We start from the raw sequence: 24754 nt of genomic DNA, 5'->3' as shown, positions 1-24754 counted from the left end.
TTATGTAAAGTATATTTTGTATAGCCACGAAAACATTACAACAATTTTCTGTTTGCAATCCTAATTCACTTATTTTGATTGGTGCAGTAAAGTTATAATAACTTTCTGCATCTTCATAATATCCAATTAAATGAATACCTATGTCATATCTAAAATAGATTGTAGATATATTGTTTTTATCATAGCAGGATATCATAGTCCCATACTACGCGTACATAATCCTCATTTACCAACAGTCGGTAAAACATTATTGTAAGCTTAGCTTTTAACACCAATTTTTTTTTTATTTACTCGTGTTATTTCCTTTTTCAAATATTTCTTTCCTTCTTCGTGTAAATAACTACATTTTAGTTGCAGTTTTTGTTGGTACAACAAAAATTTTTTGAGAGTCATCCGAATGCCATGATTGTGTCAATTTTTGCGCTATAACAATAAAATAGAACCAATGTACCAACACAAATACCTGTCACTATGTCTTGAAGGTTTTTTCCTTGGCCACAGGTGAAAAGCTCCATAAATAACTGGATTGACTAGACTATTGGACATCCCGAAGAAGAAAATTCCCGATAAAAGTTCTTCACTTTGCTGAAATAAAAAAAATATTTGTCATTTCATAAAGACTATATAGGTGTATCTACATAGGTACTTATAGAATATCATTACATAGTATAAAAACAACGCCGCCTCTATCTATTAGAAACAGATAAACAGCCAGTTTTTAACTGCTATAAGATAATTTATACCTTGAGGTTGAAGGACACAAATATTGAATTTATTTTTTTCTAATATTCCATTCATAGGTATGAGTTCGATCATATTTCATTGTTAATTCGCCCAAAACATTAATTGGAGTTTTAAGCTAATTACTTTTGATAGATCCACAGAAATCGGAATTACTTCTTTTTTGATTGATTCTTTTTTTTTTCCAAACTGATTGCATAAATTGGCATGTCAACTCGGATACTAGAGTTTTAAAACAGAAAGACGTCATTTGTATATATCTTGATGTTTGGGACACAAACGACTACGAAAGGGCAATATAATAAGCCTTTGAGACCTTTTGATGCGAGCTTAATCTTTCCTAACTTAATTCGAATTTAATTGGTTCTGTTTTTCCCTTATATCTGATTTGGTTTTCAATATTTCGTAGAAATAATTTATTTAGAAATAAAATATTTTAGACAAAGAAATACACAATTACTAAATTTATGTCGCGTTTTAAATGTCATTTTATCTAAACTAGCGTCTTGTCCTGGCTTCGCTCAGATAAAATCTAATAAATTATACACCTATATCTTACTAAGGAATCACACTATCAAATAAAAAACCCCACATCAAAATCCGATGCGTAGTTTTAAAGATCTGAGCAAACATAGCAGACAGCGGCAAGCGAATTTTTTTTATGTGGTCGGAATTTTGTATGATATATTTGTTATCAATAGGATAACAAATATATCATACAAAATTCCTGCAAACATTAATTTTATGAATAAGTACTGCAAATAAAAAAAAACTTGTACCTAAAATATTATTAAATTGTTGTGCATTTTAATGTCAAATATTAAAACAGTTTTCTGTTACCTAAGTACATTTATCTTCTATTTCCTAAGAAAAATAGGATCGATTTAGATAGGTACTCCAAGAAACGGGAACTCGCTCGACATTACCTAACTGACAGTCATTGATGAGTTCTTAAATTAAATTGGAGTCACATCAGGAAATTGAATCAATGGTCGATACAATTTCGGGGGGTTTCCATCATCCATCGCTTGGATTGGAAACACTATCAATATTATTGTTTCCAATCCAAGCGATAACAGATATAAATAAATGTCGTCGATTATGAAGAATATAATATGAAACGTAACGTAACTGATATCTAATATTATTTTTTATTATTTATTAATATTATTCACCCATTTTAATAACAATAAAGATTCTAAGTTTTCAATGTATATTTGTAATGTAAAAAAATCGATATCACATAGCAGATACAATACAATATCGAATTTACGCAGCAAATGTGTAATTATGACCGGAAATTTCATGCAACAAATCAATCGGAAACTAAAAGCAAATCACATTTGCTTCACATGAATGTTTTATTAATAATTAAAATTTTGATATTTAACAGATTACCTACATTGAAAATTAATCAGATTAATATTTCTTAGGCTAATAACATTTATGTTATATTAAGATTAGTTCGGATGATATAATGCATTATTAGAAAACTAATCCATTATATTTAATGAGGCCAATGACATGGCAATTGCTGTACACGCGGCTACGATACCGATTACGCATTGTTTCAAATTATTTTATATATAATTTGTTTGTTGCAACTCGAAAAGAAGTAGAAGAATTATGAAAGACCGATATTAATTTAGATTATTTTTACAAGACTTCATTCAATTTACTATATAACTAATAATGGTGACTAATTATAGAATCAATTTAAACAACTTCTGAAATATGAAAAAAAATCTTACGTCTTTATCGGGATCTAGGAAGTTGAATATAATCATCATAATATAATAGGGTGTCCACCAAATGATGAAGGCTGCAACAATAACTACAGACATTCTGAGAGACTTCATCTTAGCTCGGTCTATGAGTCTCCGTCTATTCATATCTGGGGTCAGGTATTTCTCGTGTCTTATTACTTCAGGTTTGAATACTTTCTCGCTTTCTGAAATGATAATTAACAGAATTAATAAAGTTCTAGATTACGAAACTTTGTGAATCATACTGTACAATTATTCGGTCTGCTTAAGTTTTAAATTAATATATTAATCTATAATCTTCTATCTTAAATATTTTATATTATATTCATAGGTACCTTAAGATAAACGTGTGCAGAAAAATGCAAAGTACGCCATTTTGTCTAAACGGTACGGCGGGCAAGTTAAAATCAAAGTCAAACTACCTCTTCCCGAAATTACATTTTCAATTATTACTAATCTACTAGTCTTGTTTACGAAACTTTTTTAACATATCGAATGTAAATAAAACCACACCATAAAATTTTGTTTAAACGATTAATTTTAATAAACAATAATAATAATAAATGGACAACATTCAAACACAGGAGTAAGTAATTCAATGGACCACTCAATGATGCACATTTTATCTATGCTAGTGTTGCCTCATCTAAATCCCAAAACTCCCAAAAGAACTAAGCTACAAGCTAGAAATATGAAATTAGTGTCAACAAGTCCTAGCACAACGATACGAAATTCACAAAAAGTTCTGCTTCTTGTGATTACACTGCTTGTTTGTCGATAACTTTTTATCAGGAGTTAGGTTGTCAAGTACGGATTCGTTTCATGTTACAAAATAGAGCAAATGAGACTTGAAGTGACTTTTAGATTCATCTAATTATCTGTTTACTCTGTGACAACTATTTACATGGATATTATAAACATTTACAACTTAAATATTTCAAACAAGATAGATTTAAAGAAATATTTAAAGAATAATTGATATAACTGCTAGTGCAGTGATGTATACACAGAAGTGTTAATTACAGCTGAAATATTTTTTGTTCCCTAAAAAGCTTTAAAAATACCGCAGAGTTAATTTGTAGACAAAAATACCTCATATTATAATACATTCCAAACTTCATCGAAATTCATGTAAATTTTGAGTAAACGTCAAAACTTTCTCATAGTGAGTAGTAATGGAGATTAGTTAATGTATTATATTTAATTACACAGTAATTTGTCTACAGACTAATGTGCTGTTGATTAGAAAACATACTTATCATTTACTTTCTTATACGAAGTTTAGAATTCGGTAATAAATAAACTCACTTGCAATGGTTCGAACAGTGGAGACGTATGTCGAAACTAATATAACAAGAGGTAGTATGAACATAAAGATGAGGGATAATGTCGTGTACGCTTGTTCCTGCCATCGTTCTGTATAGAATCCATATGTGACACACTGGTAGAACTCTTCGACAAAGGGACCTTTGGCTACTCGAAACACTATGATCTGTAACAAATTTAATAAGGTAAATATAAATAACTAGCTTTAGACCGCGGCTTCACCCGCGTTAATTTCCCGCGGGAACATTTATTTTTCATGTTGGATTCCAAAAACGTGCTATTTGAAAGTTGCTATTTTGATTTTTCGATGGTTAATGACCTCAAATGCCAAATTGACAAAGTTTTGGAGAGTATTTTACCCTAAAAACCGTCAACCACGTACTAAGTTTGGAAAGTTTCTAAAATATTGGAAATACAAAGTTAAAGAAAGTTGAAACGAAGAATATTCCAATCCGTGCTCACGGCGATACCTTGCAGAATATTTGTTAGCTCCACTTGATTTCCATAAATCTATTTGAATATGGTTGAAGTTATATTAAAATAATATCGGATTTTGTTACTTAATACTTATTTCATAAGGTTTGCAAATCATTTAGATCCTAATTTCTTATTAATGGCTTCATTGTTCCCCAAAACGACAAATAAAATCGAAGATCTGGAAAAAAGTCAAAATGGTTTAGCTAAACTATAGGAAATACAGTTTTTCAGTCTAATTATCATCTTCTGTATGTATAGGTATCGTTTCACTTTGGCTGTACAATTAAATTTCTTTAATAATTTTGACTCCTTAGCTCCTTACCAAAATTTTTTATCGCCACGCAAACGATCGCGGGCGGATTGGCTAACTAGCCGATAGTATATTCAAGATTTAAATATTATTGATAACTATCAAGATTTAAATATTATTGATAACTATCAATAATATTTAAATCTTGAATATACTGTACCTCTAAATCTTGTGTTATAAAAATGACGAAAAAAGTGTACGAATCTTAGAAGGTGATGGGAATAGCAGCGACACCATCTGTCTCTCCTCCTCGTGTGTTACCGGTTGCATTTAGAGTTGTGTGGTACACGTTATAAAGTAAAGCTTAGGTAGGATTCGGCTATCATTTTACGACCAGATTTAATTGACGTCAATCTTCCTTGCTAATGTTGTTATTTCCAATCGACTGTCAAGGCTTATAAGTAATTAACAGTCATACTAGATTATTATGTAGTGATATGATAGTGATGAAAAATATGATAATTCAATCTGTCTGTGGCATCGTGGCTCCCAAACGGTTGATTTTCGTTTAGGTTTTTTATGTGTCATAGATAATTTTATCCTGAGTGTTCTTAGCCATGTATATCATGAAAATCAGATTAGCCATTCAAAAGTTGTAACAAAATGAATATTGAAAGTTGGGGTTTTTTTTAATTTGTCTAACAAATAAACTTGTTATTAAGTACTTAGTCACCTCTTACGTTCACGGACGACTTACAGTCACTTCTACTTTCACGGAAAAATATGGAATATTATCTATTCTTGGGCAGGAACCAGAAGAAGCCATTTTTATTCGATTTTCGATTTTTATTAGATATAATACAAGATCTAGTATTGACTAACTACGTGATATTTTAATTGAATGTAATATTAGTATCTACGTCGAATCCCATAGCAATTAACTACTTAATCTCAACTGATAGGGAACATATCCAATAGAGTAATCTGTAGGCATTACGACGAAATCTATTTATACTATCAACAAATTCTGTACTGTCACGATGTAATCTGAGGTATTATAGCAAATAGAATATAGAAAATATGTCCCTATTATGTATTACATTATTTTTTTCAAATCTTTACATATTATAAATCCAGTCCTCTGTCCATGATAAACTCAAAAACGAATGCACGGATTCATGCGGTTTTCACCAATAGATAGTGCGATTCCTGAGAAAGGTTTTGCTATATAATTTATTATGTTTGTATGCGAGCGAGCAGCTTTTTATTCAATCAATAAGTATAATACGGAAAGTTCATTAATCGATTTAACGAGTGCGTTTAATTTAAGAGCTAATCGTAAGCACTAATCGTAAGCTGTCACTAACGAATAATAGGTACATACTTTTTATAAATACATAAATGTAAATAAATGTATATTAGGACAAATCACACAGATTGAGCTAGCCCTAAAGTAAGTTCGAGACTTGTGTTATGGGATACTGACTCAACGATACTATATTTAATACTATAACTACTATATAAATAGATAAACATATAAAACGAATAAAACGATAAATACTATATAAATAGATAAACATATAATATAAATAGATAAACATCCAAGACCCGGGCCAATCAGAAAAATATCATTTTCCATCATGACCCGACCGGGGATCGAACCCGAGACCTCTCGGTTCAGTGGCAAGAACTTTACCACTGCGCCACCGAGGTCGTCGAGGTTTTATAATAATAATTCCCACTCCGTTGCATTCGATGTAACTAGATATTCCACTTGCACCGATTTGAATGGCAACTGAAACTGAGATAACTTTCTACACGCTATACACACACGGCACTTTCCTTCTTATATGCCTATTCATTAATATTGGTTTTAATTATTAAAATTAGTCGTCAACTCCTTAAATTTTATGTTATCCAGAGCTAGTCTGAATAATTGATTTGTCTGCTCGACACGGCGGCGCCTGTCGATATTTTTATAATACATACATATGTATGTATATATGTATGAAAATACATGATTTATTTTATTATACGTATTTATCTGTTTCTTAATTTAGTTTGAAATGATGAAAAACCAACGGTATTATTAATTTCGTAAAAACCTGTATTTTCTGTAAGCAATAATTTCTGAAAACACCTTGATATTTCGAAAAATCTATTCCTTTAATCTTACGAATACATAACTCATTCGCAATCATTTATAGAAATCACATTTACCTATCTCAGCATTCCACACTATCATGTTGTTAGTACTGTGTCCATGAAAGAGTAAAAAGTTAAAATAGCTGTTAAACTTTGCAATTACAGAGCAATTAAAAGTTCAAAGGCTTTACTCATACGTCATTCATGGGTTTAAAGATCACATTTTAGTGGAGTTGGTGTTTGTATGCTATTACAGTTTATTATAATGTAATGTATTTAGTAATAATAAGGAAAGTACATTTAAAAATAAAGTGAATTGTAAACGAATTCAAATCACAAAAAGAGAAAATGTTGGCGGGGAAAGAAGCCATTTTGTATGCTGCTGTTGAGCGCCGGAGCCAGATTTTATCTCCGCACAGTCGTGGACATCCCTAGTTGTTAGAGTAAAATAGTTTACATACCTATCTATCCACACTACTTATATAGAAAGAAAGTCAAGTATTTCCATCAGTGATACACTTCCTCCCAATTTTCCTCTAACTGCGTCTAGCCACGTTTCGTATCAAAGCGGTCGGATCAATTCGGTATAACAAGAATTAAGTTGAATTGTTGGTTTTGCGCATTTTCCAATAGTAATATCATTTCCACTTTGAAGGAATCATGTGGCGGAGAGCAATAAAACTTTTTGATTTATAATTTCTTTCGACTATTTTCCTACTAGTTAATTCTGATGAGTACAGCTACCTATTTGTTCAGATGTCAAAACAATATTGTATGCAACTTGTATGAACTGATATCCTACAACGTTAACGCGATTAGATTTATATTTAAATTAGCGGCCTGTTCCGGCTTTGCTCTAGTAAATAACATTTTACACCTAAACCTAAGTTTATTGCGAACAAACGAAGTACAATTACTCGTATACGTACTATATAAATATATTTCTCACATGTCTTAAAAGTAATAATTTAAAAACTTAGAATGGGTTATTGTCGTTATTACCTACGTAATTACATTTAAAAATATACATATACTAGCTGACCCGGTGAACTTAGAATATAAGAGTGAATCGTGTATTTTATATAGTCTTTTTATCGCAAAAGTTATTTTCGTTAACATTGTCTACACCACCCCAAGGGGAATTCAATTCACCGGAAAGGCGATTCTATCCCTCAATCAAACTTTTCTTATGTGTTCAACTTTGAAATAGTAAAAGATAACTTGTAAATATTTATCAAATAAAGTAAACATAGAATCGAAAGGGGCAGAAATATCGAAAGAATATGTTTGGAACTTGTACATTTTGAACGTTTGTTGTACTACAAAACGATGTCAAAAGTTAGAGACTTGTTAAAAAAATATCCAGCGAGCGTTCTAAATCTGTGAAATTATCTATACCATGGAATTATTAGGTACTACGTACGTAGTAGGTACTCCGTACGTAGTTTCTATGATCTACCCAAAATGGATAATTACCGACAACTAGAAATTGCCATTTAACCACGTGACATCTTAAAATAGGAGGACAATGTTTAAACTTCCTAATCAGCTTCTTAATTTATATTTTCTACTTGTTAATATATATTTAATTCTAGGCGGACAATGTTATTTATCAAACTTGCTTTTGTAGAAGGTAAACCTGTTGATGGCTGATAATAATATATGAAATGTTGAAGAAATATGAACACATTTGTGTTATTTGTATGTGTACGTATCTGTTTATCTATAATACAATGCTGAACTTAAACCTATTATCGTATTTTATTTGGCTAATTTAAAACCAGTACCAACCTGTGGGATACTAAAAAGGAAACTCAGCACCCACGCAATAATAACCAGTCTTCCACTTCTCGTCGCCGTGGCCATACTCTTCATTGGATACTTCACAGCCAGCCATCTGTCTACACCAATGAGGACCAGTATAAACGTGCTCAAATATAAAGCAAACATTTGCAGAAACTTGAACAATTTGCAGGCTATATTCCCAGCATACCATTGCACTGTGAAAGACCACGCTGCCTCCCCAGCTATGCAAAATACAGTGACTAGTAAATCTGCTATACTCAGTTGAAATATCAAACTGTATATTGCAGTCCACGACGGCCGAGCTCGTCCTCTACTCCGTTTACCTCTCTTCAAACTTATGATAGTAGCTATATTACCAAATAAAGACAAAAGTGCCATAGCTGAGAGCACACTCGCTCTAATTATAGTGCTTTTTGTCATAACAGGTGCATGGTCTAAACATCTTAGCAGAGTACCATTATACATAAAGTTGCGGTTAGTTATGTCGTCAGTCTTTTGGTCGATTAAGAGATTCTTTATACATTTCTCTATGGGCCACGTTATGTTGCCGGCTGTGTCTTTGGTAATGAATTCTCTTTGTAAGGATAGCTCGCTTGGGTAAATTAAATCATCATATGATGTGATATTGTTGTCTGCGCTCTCCATGTTTCGTCATGCGTGGCTAAGTCTGATGGTGTTGCAAATCTGAAACAAAACAGAAATGTATCTTTACATTGCCATGGAATTGGGATTTCTAGTTTAATAATAATAATGAATAATAATTCTACATGCTTTTTCAAAAATATTCTGACAAGTTTTTTACTATTGTCAAGTTTTGCCATCGTACATTTAATACATTTCAGCTCAAACGAAAAGCCAGGAAATTAGGTACTTATGTAAATTGCAGTAAAACATACAGAAAAGGGCGATTTTATGGGTGATTCAATAAATTTTCTTATTCTATGTTATTTTATTTTCTAGTAGTAGTATTTCAATGTAAAACAAAACAAGGTAGAAGATAGTAAGAAGCCTATTACATTTAAGAACTTCAAGTGTACACATATAAAATAAAATGGTAACTTTGTTGAGAGGCTGAAACCCCAAAAATAAGTAAAAAGGATCTGAAGGTTAATCTAATGTAGGCTCATCCACAAACTTCCTCTATCCTATTCGTCCGAATAACCAAGTTTATTGCATTTCCAGTTGTGTTATTTTCTCCCATATTCACGTGATCCCGGCGGTATCACTCACGGCTGTAAATCCGCAAAGCCCGCATTTAGCGTTCATAAAAAATAAATATCATCAATATTCGGCTGTTTTTTTTTACAACCGCCTACCTTATATGTATGCTCCTATTGAATGTTATTGTTGCCTATCAGTTGTCATGCTATGTGTACCTTACTCGCCTGGTACGACATAGATGTCGTACCCCGTAGGATATGAAGGGATCTTATTCTAAAGCAAGAATCACACGCTAAACATTACTTAGTGCAATAATATACCACTTGACCCCTTATATACTAATATCGTATAAAGTGCTTTAAGTCTTTCAACATAGTAATAATACTTCATGCCACGTTTATTCCATCTATCTAAATAGAAATAAGTCAGATGAAAACCTTTTGAGTCAAGACGATATTATTTCTCGATATTATTCGATTAGTTTTTTGCTGAATGCACAGAACATTTTGTGAATTTTGAACTCAGAAAATAAGGATTAGGTTTTTTGATAATTCAAGCTGTCATCTTATTTTCTTACTAATCCCAAAACTAGTATTTTACTTAACTTACCTAGTATTTAAATTCCAATAGTGCGTTATCTACTCATCATCCGCAATTATTACCAAATAAAATTATGGATGATAGCAAGAAATATTTTTTTAAATAAAGCAACCTAACCTGGTCCCTAGGAGCCAAATACTGGCGGGTGAATCGACAGAATACTCTGTTTCGATACCCAATAAAATGTCCATTCAGGTAGCGATCCTGAATCCTTCATCGCGATACCAGTTTGACAAACTATGCTTTGTCGTTCCGCCAACACAGGCCCAGAGTAGAATTTATGAGCAAAGATAGGTACTAATATTATACTTGTGTAACGGCTATTGGCTATATTTAATACTAGCTTTTGCCCGCGGCTTCGGACGTGAGAATTTCACTTCTTAAATGGAATCGAAGTAAAATTTCAGTTATTCTTTTATCGTGTATTTTAAGACTGGTAAAATTTATTTATTACTATGATTCGAATTCATACTTCTTATCATCTTTAGTTAAATTCCCCGTTTCCCGCTACGATTTCCGCTAGGTGTCTCGTTCCGAAACTTGTCCTGTCCCGTTTCCTGCAAATTGTAACATGTCGTTTCACGCAACGTGCTCCATCCCATTTCCCGCTACGTGTCCCACTCCCGCTTCCGGTAACGCGTGCCGAACATTTTATGGACTTCTCTTCAAAAATAATAAAGTAAAAAAATAAAGTTTCCCAAACTTCCACCCCTACATCATTCCCCTGGAGATACAATTTTCAAAATCTATTTAAAGCATTATTATTTTTTATCAACTACAAATTAAAATAAAAAATTTCATGTATCTTACTTTAAAAATGACGAAGTTTCATACAAACTGGCAATCCCTATGTGAAATAGAATGGAGTTTCGAAATAGCCTTTCTTAACGGATATCTCCTCGTCACAATCTACCTTCCTGCCAAATTTCATCTTCATGGCCTCAGTAGTTATCGAGATTTCGTGATACATCGAGTGAGTGAGTGAGTATTTTTCACTTTTACATATATACATATTGTTCGATCGTAGCGATGGAATATGTTTTATGTTTCGTTGTACCCTGGTAGCCATGTGCCCCGTCAAATTTATTAGACACCTCATCATTTAAAGAGCGCAGCAAACTAGAACGATAAGCTATTTCAGAGCGTAATATAGCGTAAAATATGGCCAATTCTGCCATTACTGACAATAAAAACTGGAATCAAAATTTTCATCGTATTTAATCTTTGAGTGTTTATGGGCAATCTCAAATGTTTATAACATTGATTTGCGCATTGAAAATTCACAGCTATTACCACCGCACAAGGTCCTTGCAAATTTTATATGAAAGGATGCTCAGTTTACCTTTAATACCACACAAAATGCTACACGTCATAAAAATGGTCATAATTTTCAAGCATGGGTAAATTCGTCACAACCACAAAAAGCTATAAAATAGTGCCACATCATCTAATTCTGTTAACAGTAAAATTGGCTTTCTATTTAAGCCTGAGCGATTATGAAAGCCGTATTATATTGGCAATGGCAAGTACAAAGCGTTCTATTTTTAGCCAATGATTGCCAGGAACATGTTGAATTTGGCTATTACAATGGCGATCGCACAAATTATATAGAACCCGTACTCCCAGTAACGATAGTATACATAGATATATACTCGTATACAGATAAATGCTTTATAATTCCAACTTATTTATTAAAATGTTTGTTAAACAATTCTCCTTAACTTTTAATAGCATTTTCTGCCGTAGAATCGGGTATTTTTAATTCTTTTTGTTGATATATGCAGTGAACCATTAAGAGAAACAGAGAAATGGAGTGATCAAATTTCTTCGAAAAAGAAAACTTCTAAAATCATAAATTAATAAAATTTAACACAACCTCCAGTGTAGATGAAAAGTTCATAGTATTAAAAAGAATAAGAAACGTTTTTCTACGTTTAGTTTATTGTAACTCTCTTACAATAAACTAAACGTAACACATCCTTTACTATTCCGTGCACTAATACGTCTATCAGATTATATGGAACGTTACAGTTTTGTAACGAATGTATTTTTTACTCGTTTTTTTTTAATTCATGGAAGCGGTCACTGCCTGGCCGCGGACGGAAAATTAAAAGAAATTCTTGACAGCTGTCAAAGTTTAGCGCCAATAGGCTGTTCTGATGAATTTTCTTGAAGCCCCATATCATGTGTCAATTTTACTGGCCATACTGGGTGCTTCATCTCGATCATTCGTTTTGTTATAAAATAATGTACTCGATCAAAAATCAATTTTCAACTTTTTATAGACTATATTTTATAAGTACATATTTCTATATCCATGATAGATATACATATACCGATATATCACGAAGGTTGAGGGGATAATTTCAGTCAGCCAATATATCAAACGGAAAGGTATTTCACACTAATGATGCCGAATTGTTTCGCACATCATCCTTCTAAATGTATTAGGTACGTATTCAGTTAATAATCTCATAAATAGAAACATCGAGCGCTTCTCGGAATCATTAATTTTATTTTGCGTTTCATACGAATTGTGACGATTCGCGATATTTATTTATTTTATGCCAATGTCATCAACTCTGAGAATCTTAAATATAATGTCGGCGACATCCAATCACCGAACTCAGACGCAAATACGAATGCACCAACATTGCGTAATTTGTATGAGTTTTATGTACTGCAACGAAAACCTAGCAATATATGTATAACGAACTGCCATAATCCGGCGAACTGTCGTCTTTATTGTAAATGCCTTAATTAGCAACATAGTACCGGATATGGTCTGTTATTGCTGTGATCGGTCTCAGATTTTCCTTGACCTTTTCCTTTTACTACTACTTACTCAGTATTAAGTTTCAGAATAATTTCCAGTGCGTAATGCGATTGCTAGCTAACCAATCACAAGGCCATTATGACGCAACGACAACCACGCCGTTTTGTGATTGGTTGGCTGCACCTCACTTCGAATCGATTTGATAGTGAGAAGTGAAATGCAAACGCGCACTACTCGTGATTGATTTTTACAATCTACATAGAAGGTGAAGCTACTGGCAAATTATAAATTTAGTAACTTTAGTAACCCCGGAGCTTCGGTCCCGTGAAATTTTCGGGATTAAAAGCAGATACCCTATGCACTTTTTTGTCCCCGAATGAGGACTCGGTGGAGGGTGGTGTGCTTAAAGGATGAATACATATAACACAGTTATATGGATACTACATGCAAAAAACCCCAAGAAGTACACACCTCCTCGCCCCTGGCTGAGGAGCAACACACTGACGTGGCCCCAGGCCCGTCAAAACACCTCACACAAATGGACTCCGCGACTAACACCCGTGGAGTCCTATTGGAGACCTGGCACGAAGTGACACCTCGCAAGGGAAAGGGCAAACGGACCTAAGCAACGTGTTGGAGTGGGTGTGTTCACTCAGGATCTCAATATAAAATACAAAATAACACTAGATTTGGTAAATTCGATCTTTTAAGCAGAGTGTATAGCAATTACCCACGCAGCAATGGAAATTACTAGGAAAAAGGTAATAGATATGTCTATCATAATACTGTCCGACAGTGCGGCCGTCCTACACGCCCTGCGTCGCGCCTACGTGGCCTCTGCACTCACATTGGACTGTCATAAATCCTTGGAAAACCTCTGTAAATATAACTCAGTCACCCTCCAAGGGGGTCTAGCTGCCCCCCTGTTTACCCTCTGCCGATGGCTCCGATTCCTTTCGCGCAGGTTCGTTCCTCCGTTCGCATAAGTGAAGAACAAACCCAATTATGGCAGACCCTGGAGACAAGTCGACAAGCCAGGGAAGCACTACCTGACTGGGACAGTCGTTACCCAAGACGTCTGATCTCACTACCAAGAAGGTATCTTTGCATCATGGTTGGCATCATTACTGGTCATTGTGCACTAAACAAACACCTTTTCACCCTAGGTCTTAAAGACAGCCCACTATGCAGAGCATGCATGGAGGCTGAGGAAACTGCAAGCCACCTCCTCCTGGAATGTCGTGGCGTTGCATCAACAAGACAAGAGTTCCTAGGAAATCCAGGGACCATGAGCGAAGCCTGCCGTTCACCAACGGCGGTGCTCCGCTTCCTGAAGGAGCTGGGCTGGCTGGAATGATCAGCGGCTCAGACTCCGCACGCATAAAGGGCCCAGACAAGAGCCCTAACTACGGAAAACAGTCCTTGAGGGAAGTAAGAAGTAAGTAAGATACCCTATGTATTATTCCAGGTCGTTTTCTATCCATGTACCAAATTTCATAACAATCGGTACAGTAGATAATGCCTAAAAAGGTAACAAACAAACAAAAAACTTACGCATTTATAATATTAGTTGACATAACACCGCCATTCCACCAGCATTTGTACAACGACAGGCACTTTGATTTGACGAAATAAATTAGTTGTGCTCCAGTTCTCGTAACCAATTTCTATTTAAATTTAAATATGTGGAGTCTATACATTTAAATTCATGATCAATGTATGCTCTTTATCGGAGCGCTGAAATCCAATAAATTTTATTTCCCAAGACGATCGAGGAATACTAATTGAGACTGTTTCGAATTTAATATTACAAATATTTTAGACCCCAGTTCGAATTTTAAAAAGCGGCAAAGTATGTGTCGGACTCGTCCATGAAGAGTTCCGTAGCAGCAAGTGACATAACATAAAAGTTCTTGATGGTCGCGTATATTTGCAATATATTTACATTGATTGAATGAAAGGTCAATTGCGATTTACGATTTATGACGTATAAAAAGAACCACTTACTAGATCTCGTTCAAACCTATTTTCGGTGGAAGTATACATATTAAAATGTACATCATATATTTTTTGAGTTTTATAATTATCTTAGTTTAGAAGTTACAGGGAATACATTTACCACTTTGGAGGTTTCTCTCGCGTAAACTCAATATCTTTTCAAGATCTATCCATAGACACCCCACACGTACGTGTAGGATACATCAAACCCATACGGGTTTGATAAAAATAAATTTTGAGTTTCAGTTCTAAGTATGGGAACCCCAAGATTTTAATTTTTTCTATTTTTGAGTAAAATCTTAATGCGGTTCCCAGAATACATCTACGTAACAAATTTCAACAGTACAGTTATTATAGTTTCGGTAAAAAGTTGCCTGTGACATATAAATGGACGGACAGACAGATATAACGAATCTTTAAGGGTTCCGTTTTTACCATATAGCTACGGAACCCTAAAGTTGGATGTTATGGTTGAAGTCCTTTCTTTTATTTAGAAATAGAGATATTGCTTGAAAAACATATTAATAAATTTTCAAAAAATAATACTTTTTGGTTTATTTATAAAAAAGTTAATAAAATATCAAACCGGCGGTACGAACTGACTTATCAAAGCACAATATTTTTCGAAAATACTGAACACGTTTGTGAGCAAGTGAACAATTTTAAATCAATAAAATAGGTGCATGCTAATTGGTAAAACTGCATGCAATTTCAATATGCGGGCTGATTAGGAATGCATTGAGCATGTGGGACGGTATACACTACAAAAGGACATTTGCAAATGTTTGCAACAAACTCTTTGTTACGCCTGATAAAATTAACTACATACCTACTAACTAACAAATAAATGCGAAAGTAAGTTTGTTTTTCGGACCTTCACGCTCTATCTACTCAACCAGTCTTAATGTAATAATGTGTTTCAGATAAATAATAATTTTGAGACAAATAAAGATGATTCATAAACGTACGAATTTATGTTAAATCATGTGCAATTTCCCAAATTTAAAAATCAAAAAATTAAAAAAAAAAACATAAACATGTATAACTAAACAAATTTAATAAAATACATTTTTTAAGCAAATAAAATCCACAATTTACTAAAATATCTCCTCACAAAACTTTATCATACGCAATAAAGTTATTTCGAGTTAAATTCCCTTGAGTTGCATAAATCTACATTGTTTTCTGGTGTCATTGTACTCTCATATGAAATATGTTTCAACTTTATAAGTTGCCTTCCTTGAGTTCCATATCTTTATAAGGAATCTGTGCCATTATTGCTAAAGTTTCAGTGACTGTCATTCTATCAGTGCAATATATTTGATGTTTTTTAAAAGTTATTCAATTTAGTTATCACTAGCTTGTGACCGCATATTCGCATATTTAAAAAAAATAGTTTAAGCTTCTATAAGTCCCATAATTATTTTTCTTAATATACCTTGGGTATATTAAGAAAAATAATTATTAAGTAACATAGGCTATAAAAAATATATACTTACATGGACGTATATTTTTTTTTATACGTCCATGCTTAAGTAAGCAATAGAATAAGAATATATCGTAAGGTATAAGTATACCTTACGACATATAATAAGAATATATCGTAAGGTATAAGTATACCTTACGATATATTCTTAACCTACTATTAATTATCACTATAGACTTATGTTTTATTGGTAAGAATAGGATGATAAAGGTTAACAGAAGATTTCAAGTTCTCTGTAGAAATGTATCCACCACAAGCGCTTCGTATTCATGTAATACGAAGCGCGTACTTGACATGATTGTTCTTAGATAAGAACAATCATGTCAAGTACGCGCTTCTGGAGATCCAGAGTAATCTTGAAATTCGCTATGAGGTCTGGAAACTAATGTTTCCAAAAAGAGTAATGTGTCGTGAAAAAAGCGTGCGCAAAATTCAAAATTATATAGAAAATTTGAATTGCCCGCGGCTTCGCCCGTTCGTTATTTTTCCGTGATGTGACGTGATATCCTTATCCACACTTCGAACTATATGTATGCAAAATTTCAGCAAGATTTGTTGAGGATATAGAGCATGAAGAGGTAGCAAATAAACAAACAAACTTACTAATATTAGTTAGGATTAGGTTTGAACGTTTTTCTGCTTTAATCCGTTGACGGGCGTCAACGCAACGGAGGATGACTGAGCGCAACATAGCAATATGACTTGGCTCTAAGATGTGGAGAGATTTAGAGAACGGATGACAAATGTATGCTACTTTTAAACTTTCCTAATAATCTAACAACATTGTTTCTGACTAATCGACATTGTTTCTGTCAACATACACCCTCGGGAATACCTCACTGTTTACATTTGGTCCTCTTAGAAATTGGATCAGTCCTTTTTATTAGCCACTTGTGAATGCTTCCGGTTTCAATCGCAGCTGAGACACTCTGATGCCCGGGATCTATTTAAAAATGAACCTTTACATTTAGTAGATATTAAGAGCATTTCCTTCTATGATTGAAAGGTGGTGACACCAGTGGTGTCACAATCGCGTAGGCAATGCGTAGATGAATGGTTCTCAGTGCGTTTCGACCGCTGCACAAAGCACAGTCATTGCAATTTTTAAAATTTAACAAAGACAAGTATCAGTTTTGTTATCTGATTTAAATCATTAATCTGTACTATGTAAATTTTATGAATGATTGATTTTGGAAATGATTCCTTCCGATAAAACGTATACTTAGAGATCTCGTTCGAAACTTCTTTATTTTCTCATATTTCCAAAATCATAAATAATTTCTCTCCGTTATTAGTTGTAATTAGATTTTATCCATTAACGAAGTCTTAAAAGGATGCTCCTGTTTTATTAATACTAATTCGTTATCAGACAGTTATAATTAAAACTTTCATTAAAAAATCCAATACCTACAATTAATAACTGTGTCGTTTGTATTTTTTTCTTCTAGCTTTTCTACAGTAGGCTATTGTATATATTTAAAAACAATATTTGGGTACTGTAACTGGGTAAAAAATGTATGCACACTCGTACGAGAACCTAACATCATTATTTATATATTACTTCTATTGATCAACTTTAAAAATGACCTTACACTATTTTTGTTCTCAAAAAAGTACATATACTTAGAGATAAAATTATTAGAATAGGATTGCTCTTTGGACTCCAAAATCTAAACGTTCATTCTGATAACACTGTCAAACAAATTTGAGAACTAGCAAGCAGCTAGCAAATTCATTATTTTTGTTTCAGCACGTGGATGCATGATCATGTGATCATTCCAAAGTCTGTCAACGTAATCGCTTCCGACTCAGTAGGGTTCGTAGCAAACCATGCGTCTAACCTGACACTTGATCGCATCCCGTCGGTGCATCATTCGTCGCCCAGTTAGGACGCGTCACAGAAAACCTCAGAACAATTCCATGGCAATACCATTTTATTTTACTCCCATCGTAAACAGTTTATCTTAGCAAATGAACACGTATAAAGGACTGAATTCAACTATGAACTAACCTTCACGATAAATTTATTGTGTGTGCATTGCCACTTTAATGATCCCAGCGGCGGCTAAACAAATAATGTTAAGACAATAATGTTAAGACAATTTCTAGTTATCTTTGGGGTTCCAAAAGGTAAAACAGCATTCTATTACTAAGACTCCGCTGGCCGACTGTCTGTTACCAGGCCTTATTATGAACCGAGATCGTTAGACAGCTTCACAAATAGTGTATTTCTGTTGCCGCTACAACAATATATACTAATAAAGAGAACAAAATCAATATTGAAGGGGATATACAATATTTATAATATATGTTTATTTCTGTTTTTAGAGATAATATTAAGGAACTCTTGGTGCGCGAGTACGACTCGCACTTGACCGGTTTTATTTTCAATAGTAGCAAAGGCTTCATAATTTTTCTTTCTCTATAATAGACCTTATTACGATCGCTATATATCATTTATAAACCTGTAAGGTGCCTTATCTAATATGGGGATGTAATTATGACACTATCATATTACTGAGTGACATAAGTAGATAGTTCTCTACTAGTATATAATACAAGTGCAAAAGTTTTTAAAGGCTTATAATTTTAGTACTGAAAAATTGTGAATACATATTAATGCATAAAGAAACATTTTATATAGAGAAAATATTTATATTTTTTGTATTGAATAACACAAAAACTACTGGGTTGATTTTGATGAAATTTGGCGCAGAGATTTGACCAAACGATCAAAAGTAACATTTTTAAGGCTACACTTTTACAGTTTTTAGCGCAGCGAAGCCGGGACGGGCCGCCAGTTTAACTGGAAGACTGATGTTTACCCGTGCGTTTCATATGAAATTTCTTCCAGCTGACCTGTGAAATTGTAAAGAAAGTAACTTTTGTATTAAATAGAATGGCGAACCATCAAGCTAGTAAATTATCACTACTGCCACTGTGTTGAGGGTATTTTAAGAAGTCGTAGACTAGTTTTTTGAAAACTCTAATGTCGTGTCGGATCGATAATCCATTGATTTGATGAAAGAAATTGATTCCACAGTTTGGCCGTACGTAGCTGGAAGTTTTTCTGTAACGTACTACAGTTGATTGCTACTTAGCAGGTTAGAAGAAACGAAATTTTAATAAATCTTTGTTTAATTTCCGAATCGGAATGTAATACAAATTTTCGACCACCACAGATATTATCGCTGTACTCGTGTAGGTATTTTGACACGTATAAAATCACACTGTATTAAACTATAAGAATTTTTAATTTAAATCGAGCAAGTAAAACGCATGTACTGTTTACCTCGCCTCAAGTTACCCTGAATGATGTTTATACAACGGACATACCAGCAAATTTGCATTGATTTTGGACAGCTTGATATGCTGTTGACTGTATATTTACACGCGTATTACTTGCCTGATAATATATTTTTTTTTATTTATTTATTTTTTTATTTTTATTTTTATATTAGGACAAATCACACAGATTGAGCTAGCCCCAAAGTAAGTTCGAGACTTGTATTATGGGATGCTAACTCAACGATACTATATTTTATAACAAATACATATATAGATAAACATCTAAGACCCGGGCCAATCAGAAAAAGATCATTTTCCATCATGACCCGACCGGGGATCGAACCCGGGACCTCTCGGTTAAATATAAATTAGAACATAATACAAAGAGGTGGTATTCTCTGTTATGTACAATCTGTGCATGTCTTCCTGAATATCTTAATATGGTATTCAATTTCTGGTTATGACACACATTTCACAATGATACCGACTAATATAACTGGTTAAATTACTTTGAAGTTAAGTGAAAATTAATGTTGCCTTTGATGATTCAAACATTTGCTTTTATAAATAGTAATAATGCTTTCTATTCATTGGAGAGCTGGAGAGCGACATTTCTAATTTAACATATTAATAACATTTTGATTTTAAGAACAAAAAAATAAATTTAAGCAAAATCCACAGTTGTTTCTGGGGAATTTAATTAAATTAATTTTCTAGTAACTGTATATAACATTCAGAAATTAGGAACATTATTATATAACTTTATTATTCAGAAAATATTTAAATTTTCGCGTTCACAGTGTAAAATTCGGTGGAACGCTACGTTATGTAAACAGAAAGACTCTGGTCTGTTCAGTCATTTACATGACCCTGAGTGAGCGACTGAAAGCTACACAGCGCAAAGCGACGCTTAATTATACTTTAATACACAACATTACCGTGCAAATGTAAATAGGAAACTAAGTACAAAGGTACTATTTATTTCTATAGAAATTTCTTCACGTAGACCCGCGAAATAAAAATGGAACAAAAAATGCATTGGTGTCTTTCTTCTTTGTGTAATAGATAAATAATGCATAAGAAAATATGCTCTGGGTTGTACCATTCGGTATACAACATTTATAACAATATGATAAAAAATTAAATAACTGGAGTTAAATTCTATTACAGTCACCCAAAGACTTACGTACCTTTCACAAATACCGCCTTATAATGTCAGTAGACTGATGAAGGTTTTCTCGTGTTTTTTTTTCACCATTTCGACATGAATGACGCCGCGTCGCGTCGCTGTGTTTGCCTACGACTCTAACCTAGGGCACGAGAGCTACATCCCAGACATCTGCAGTCGACACTATTAGTGCAAGAATTATAATAATGCAATATTTTCCGACTCCCGTATTAATATTCAAATAACTTCTGAAATTCACATAATACTAGTGGTTCGCGACCTCCCGGTAATTTTTCCGTAATAATTTACATAGAAAAACTGCTACAGCATTTTTTATTTGAAAATGCACGTATACTTATTTAAATGCAAATTTATATTTGTGTGTTCTAACTATAAATTTTCTCACTTTCCTGGAGATTGTGGAAGTGATAATACCTAATAGGCAAGAATCAAAAATAACTGTTAGCGGGAAAAATTCATCTATTTATATAAATGAATTTTTCCCGCTAACAGTTATTTTTGATTCTTGCTTTGCTTTTTGATAAAAGCGACAAAAAAGAAGAAATAAATGAAGCCCAGTGGGCAATTTTTACATCAGAGTTTGAAAATCCTATAATAAAAATAAGAAATAAAACATCTTACTTCAAGTTTGAATGAAGTGAAATTTAAAACAGACGTCAAAAACACGAGGCCTACCATCAACGTTTACGGAATGATTCCATTGCAACACAGTTCAATTTAGGAACCTAAAATGAATCGCCTTCATTCTAAAAATTAAGTCAATGTTACGAATTTGCTATACAAATCAGTTTAGTCCTAAACTGGATTGCATTAAGAGAAGCCACAGATAAGCAATAGATACCTTACGGACTAAAGATACCTTACGGACTAAAATACATATGACACATATCTTCTTCTTCCTCCTCTCCTATTTCTTCGTTGCTCGTTCTTAGCCAGGACATTCTTTCCTGGGTTGAGCTTAGCCCGTTGCATATAATTAGGAACTGTTGTTCACCACGTACAACATATATATGGAATATAAAAAGCACATATTCAAAACAGTATAAGCATGATATGCTGGTCTCGGCAAATTGCCTGCGAATTGGCTCAGGCGTTCCTTTATAGCTCACAGGATGTAAATACGGTCTTTGTTTCCAATATACAGACGATTGATCGATTGAGCAGTTATCTAGTTATCTTCATTGTTACAAAGTTAACATCTCAAACGAGTATTCTTTTGAACGATAGAATGGAATAAAGCAATACATCATTTTAGTTACGCGAATGAACAGAATTGTATTTCGCAAAAAAAACGAATTAGATATTTTAAATTGCTACAAAATTCATCCCTATATATATATATAAATTTAATAGATATTTTATTATTATTTTTCTTAAATTAATTTAATATGAATTTTGTAGCAATTTAAAATATCTAATTCGTTTTTTTTACAAGATTCCTTTATAAAAAAAAAACAAAAAATAATATATATATAAATAACTAAACTAAGATATATATTCTAAACTAAGATTATAAATAATTAAATTAAGAATAATAAAAGTGTATGAAAATTTTAACCAAAAAGTTTATGTATCAACCTAAATGGTAATATAAAAAATTAGAGGAATCATAAAATATAGTAATATAAAAATTTAGTGAAAAATGTAGATAGTCATATGACAAAATTGTTTGGCTCGGCAAAAAGCTCGACGCGAATTCATTCTCCCCTTTCTATAATTAGTGAAAATTCCCTGTTATTTTCAGTCATAAAGCATCGAAGTCTAGGTTACGCTTTCCTTTTCTTCACCTGGCATAGTCTTCGTCAGACAATTATCACGTAGGTATATCATTTTACATGTTTACCCACATGTACCAACATTCTAAATATACCAGAACTATTTACTTAAGTCTGGTGCTCTCTCTCAGAAATATTTGAATATTAATATTCATCGTAACTACTACGACGAACCAAATATACAAATATATGTATACAAGAACACCTAAACAAACATTTAACGATTAAGGACAGATGTAACACAAGGTAACTCTTAGACCTGAGTAAATACTACACAGAAAAGGCATTTTTTGTTTACTGTACTAAAACTAGACACAGCATTTTACTTAGATGTTAAAAGACGTCGAAGATTGATAAACGGACATTCTTTAAGTAGCCCATAAACCACTGTACTGTCCAGCACAAACGAATCTTCAGCTTCTATACTGTTTGACTGACCATTACCCACTGCCCATAACACCAAACATAACCATTTCAAAATAGTTGTATACTGGGTAGTCTCAGTTTTATTGCGATTGTTTTTCACCGCTGCGTGGCCTTATTTCCCACAGAAACGAAGAGCTGGGCGTAACAAGAGGCACCATTATTAAGTTTTTAGTTCTAAGTTCGAAGTTGTTAGTCATAAGTTTTTGCACTTGACGTGTGTCGACGTACAATCTCCATAAAATTTCTGCGAAGTACGTCAAAACAGCGGAACACGACTTGGGTAACGATGGCAGTGTAGTATGTATTTTTTACATTTCGTCTATATTACCGCTTAATATTCTGTGCTCAGAAAATTTTCATTTGGAAATATTTTTTTGGATACGAAACGTTTGTAAATATAGAGACAGGAAACGCTAGCTTCCGGCAAAGTTTCAGACAAAAGGGGTATATTATTAGCTCGGTTTCTTTTCATTAATTTAGTTTATTTCTCATCTACGCATGTTTCGAGGTTGCATTTGGGGCTGTGACACCGTTCATCCCTGGGTCAAGGTAACAAAAGATTCAGCTTGATTTTACAACGCAGATGGTTGTAATGGTTGTAAAATCATTCTGAATCTTTTGTTTTAGCCTGATGTCAACCCTATTTAGAAATAAATGAACCTAAATTTTGGTGATTCTACGATTGGCCACCTGATGTAGAACAATGGTATCGAAACAACCCGAAATTAATCTATGGTATATCATAGATCGGTTGCGATTGAAATAAAGTCCACGTGTGCTTTTACCTCCGGGATTTTTATGATAAACATTTTTAAATTTCATCGGCTCACTCACTCATCTTCGCGTGTCTCCGTTTGCGTTTGGAGCTATGACGCCGCGAAGCCCAAGGTCTGCGTAAAAAAAACGTTAAAATTTTGAAGATTTGATATTATATATTGCTGATTTTACAACCTTAAAAAATTCTGAATTCTGATTGTACACTGGTAGAATACAATTTCGTAAATAACATTTTCGAGAAAATTTTGCGCTATTTTATATGTCATTGTGGCTGGCTTCGTAGACGCGTGCGTTAATTTACACAAAAGAAGCACTTGTGCACGTTGCGCTTTTGGTGTGCATCGGCCTATGAAGCCTCGGGCTGGCTGTGCATAGACTCAGATTTTACCAGAGCAGATTTTATTCTACAATGTACAACTATAAATATAAACTCGGAATGTAGATTCCGTATCACGTCTATTAAATTAGATTTCAATTTAGAAAAATTGAGCAACAACCAACATCTTCGGCCACGTGGTCCAGCATCATTTGCCCGACAGATTGGCCATATGGCCAATCTGTCGGGCTTAGTTCTTAGTTAACGGCTTAACGGCTTAGTTCGGGCCGTACAGGAAAAAAAAAATTTTTTTTTCCTGTATGGCCCGAACTAAGCACAAAGCTTGTATCGCGCTTACAATAGACACAAACATAGAAAAAAAAATTAAATATCTTACTATATTTTCTTCCGTTTCTCCGTTAGTGTCCAAATTATTTTTATCATTCCATAC

General features: G+C 33.4%; 1 protein-coding gene across 3 annotated transcripts in view; it reads right to left on the bottom strand.

Moving 5' to 3' along the window:
* CrzR (Corazonin receptor) overlaps window positions 1-24754 on the bottom strand; it is a 52265-nt gene that overhangs the window by 4725 nt on the left and 22786 nt on the right. For all 3 annotated transcript variants that reach the window (XM_053755453.2, XM_053755452.1, XM_053755451.2), the window contains exons 2-5: window positions 8497-9195; window positions 3816-3999; window positions 2493-2692; window positions 464-585 (exon numbers count right to left, since the gene is read on the bottom strand). In XM_053755453.2, coding sequence (XP_053611428.1) covers window positions 464-585; window positions 2493-2692; window positions 3816-3999; window positions 8497-9156 — 1166 coding nt within the window. In that variant the 5' untranslated portion in view covers window positions 9157-9195. The remainder of the gene's footprint in view (window positions 1-463; window positions 586-2492; window positions 2693-3815; window positions 4000-8496; window positions 9196-24754) is intronic.

The sequence above is a fragment of the Plodia interpunctella genome, chromosome 15, assembly GCF_027563975.2.
Source record: "Plodia interpunctella isolate USDA-ARS_2022_Savannah chromosome 15, ilPloInte3.2, whole genome shotgun sequence".
NCBI lineage: Eukaryota > Metazoa > Arthropoda > Insecta > Lepidoptera > Pyralidae > Plodia > Plodia interpunctella.
Note: the sequence above shows the minus strand (reverse complement) of the source record. Positions and strands in the feature narration are given on the sequence as shown.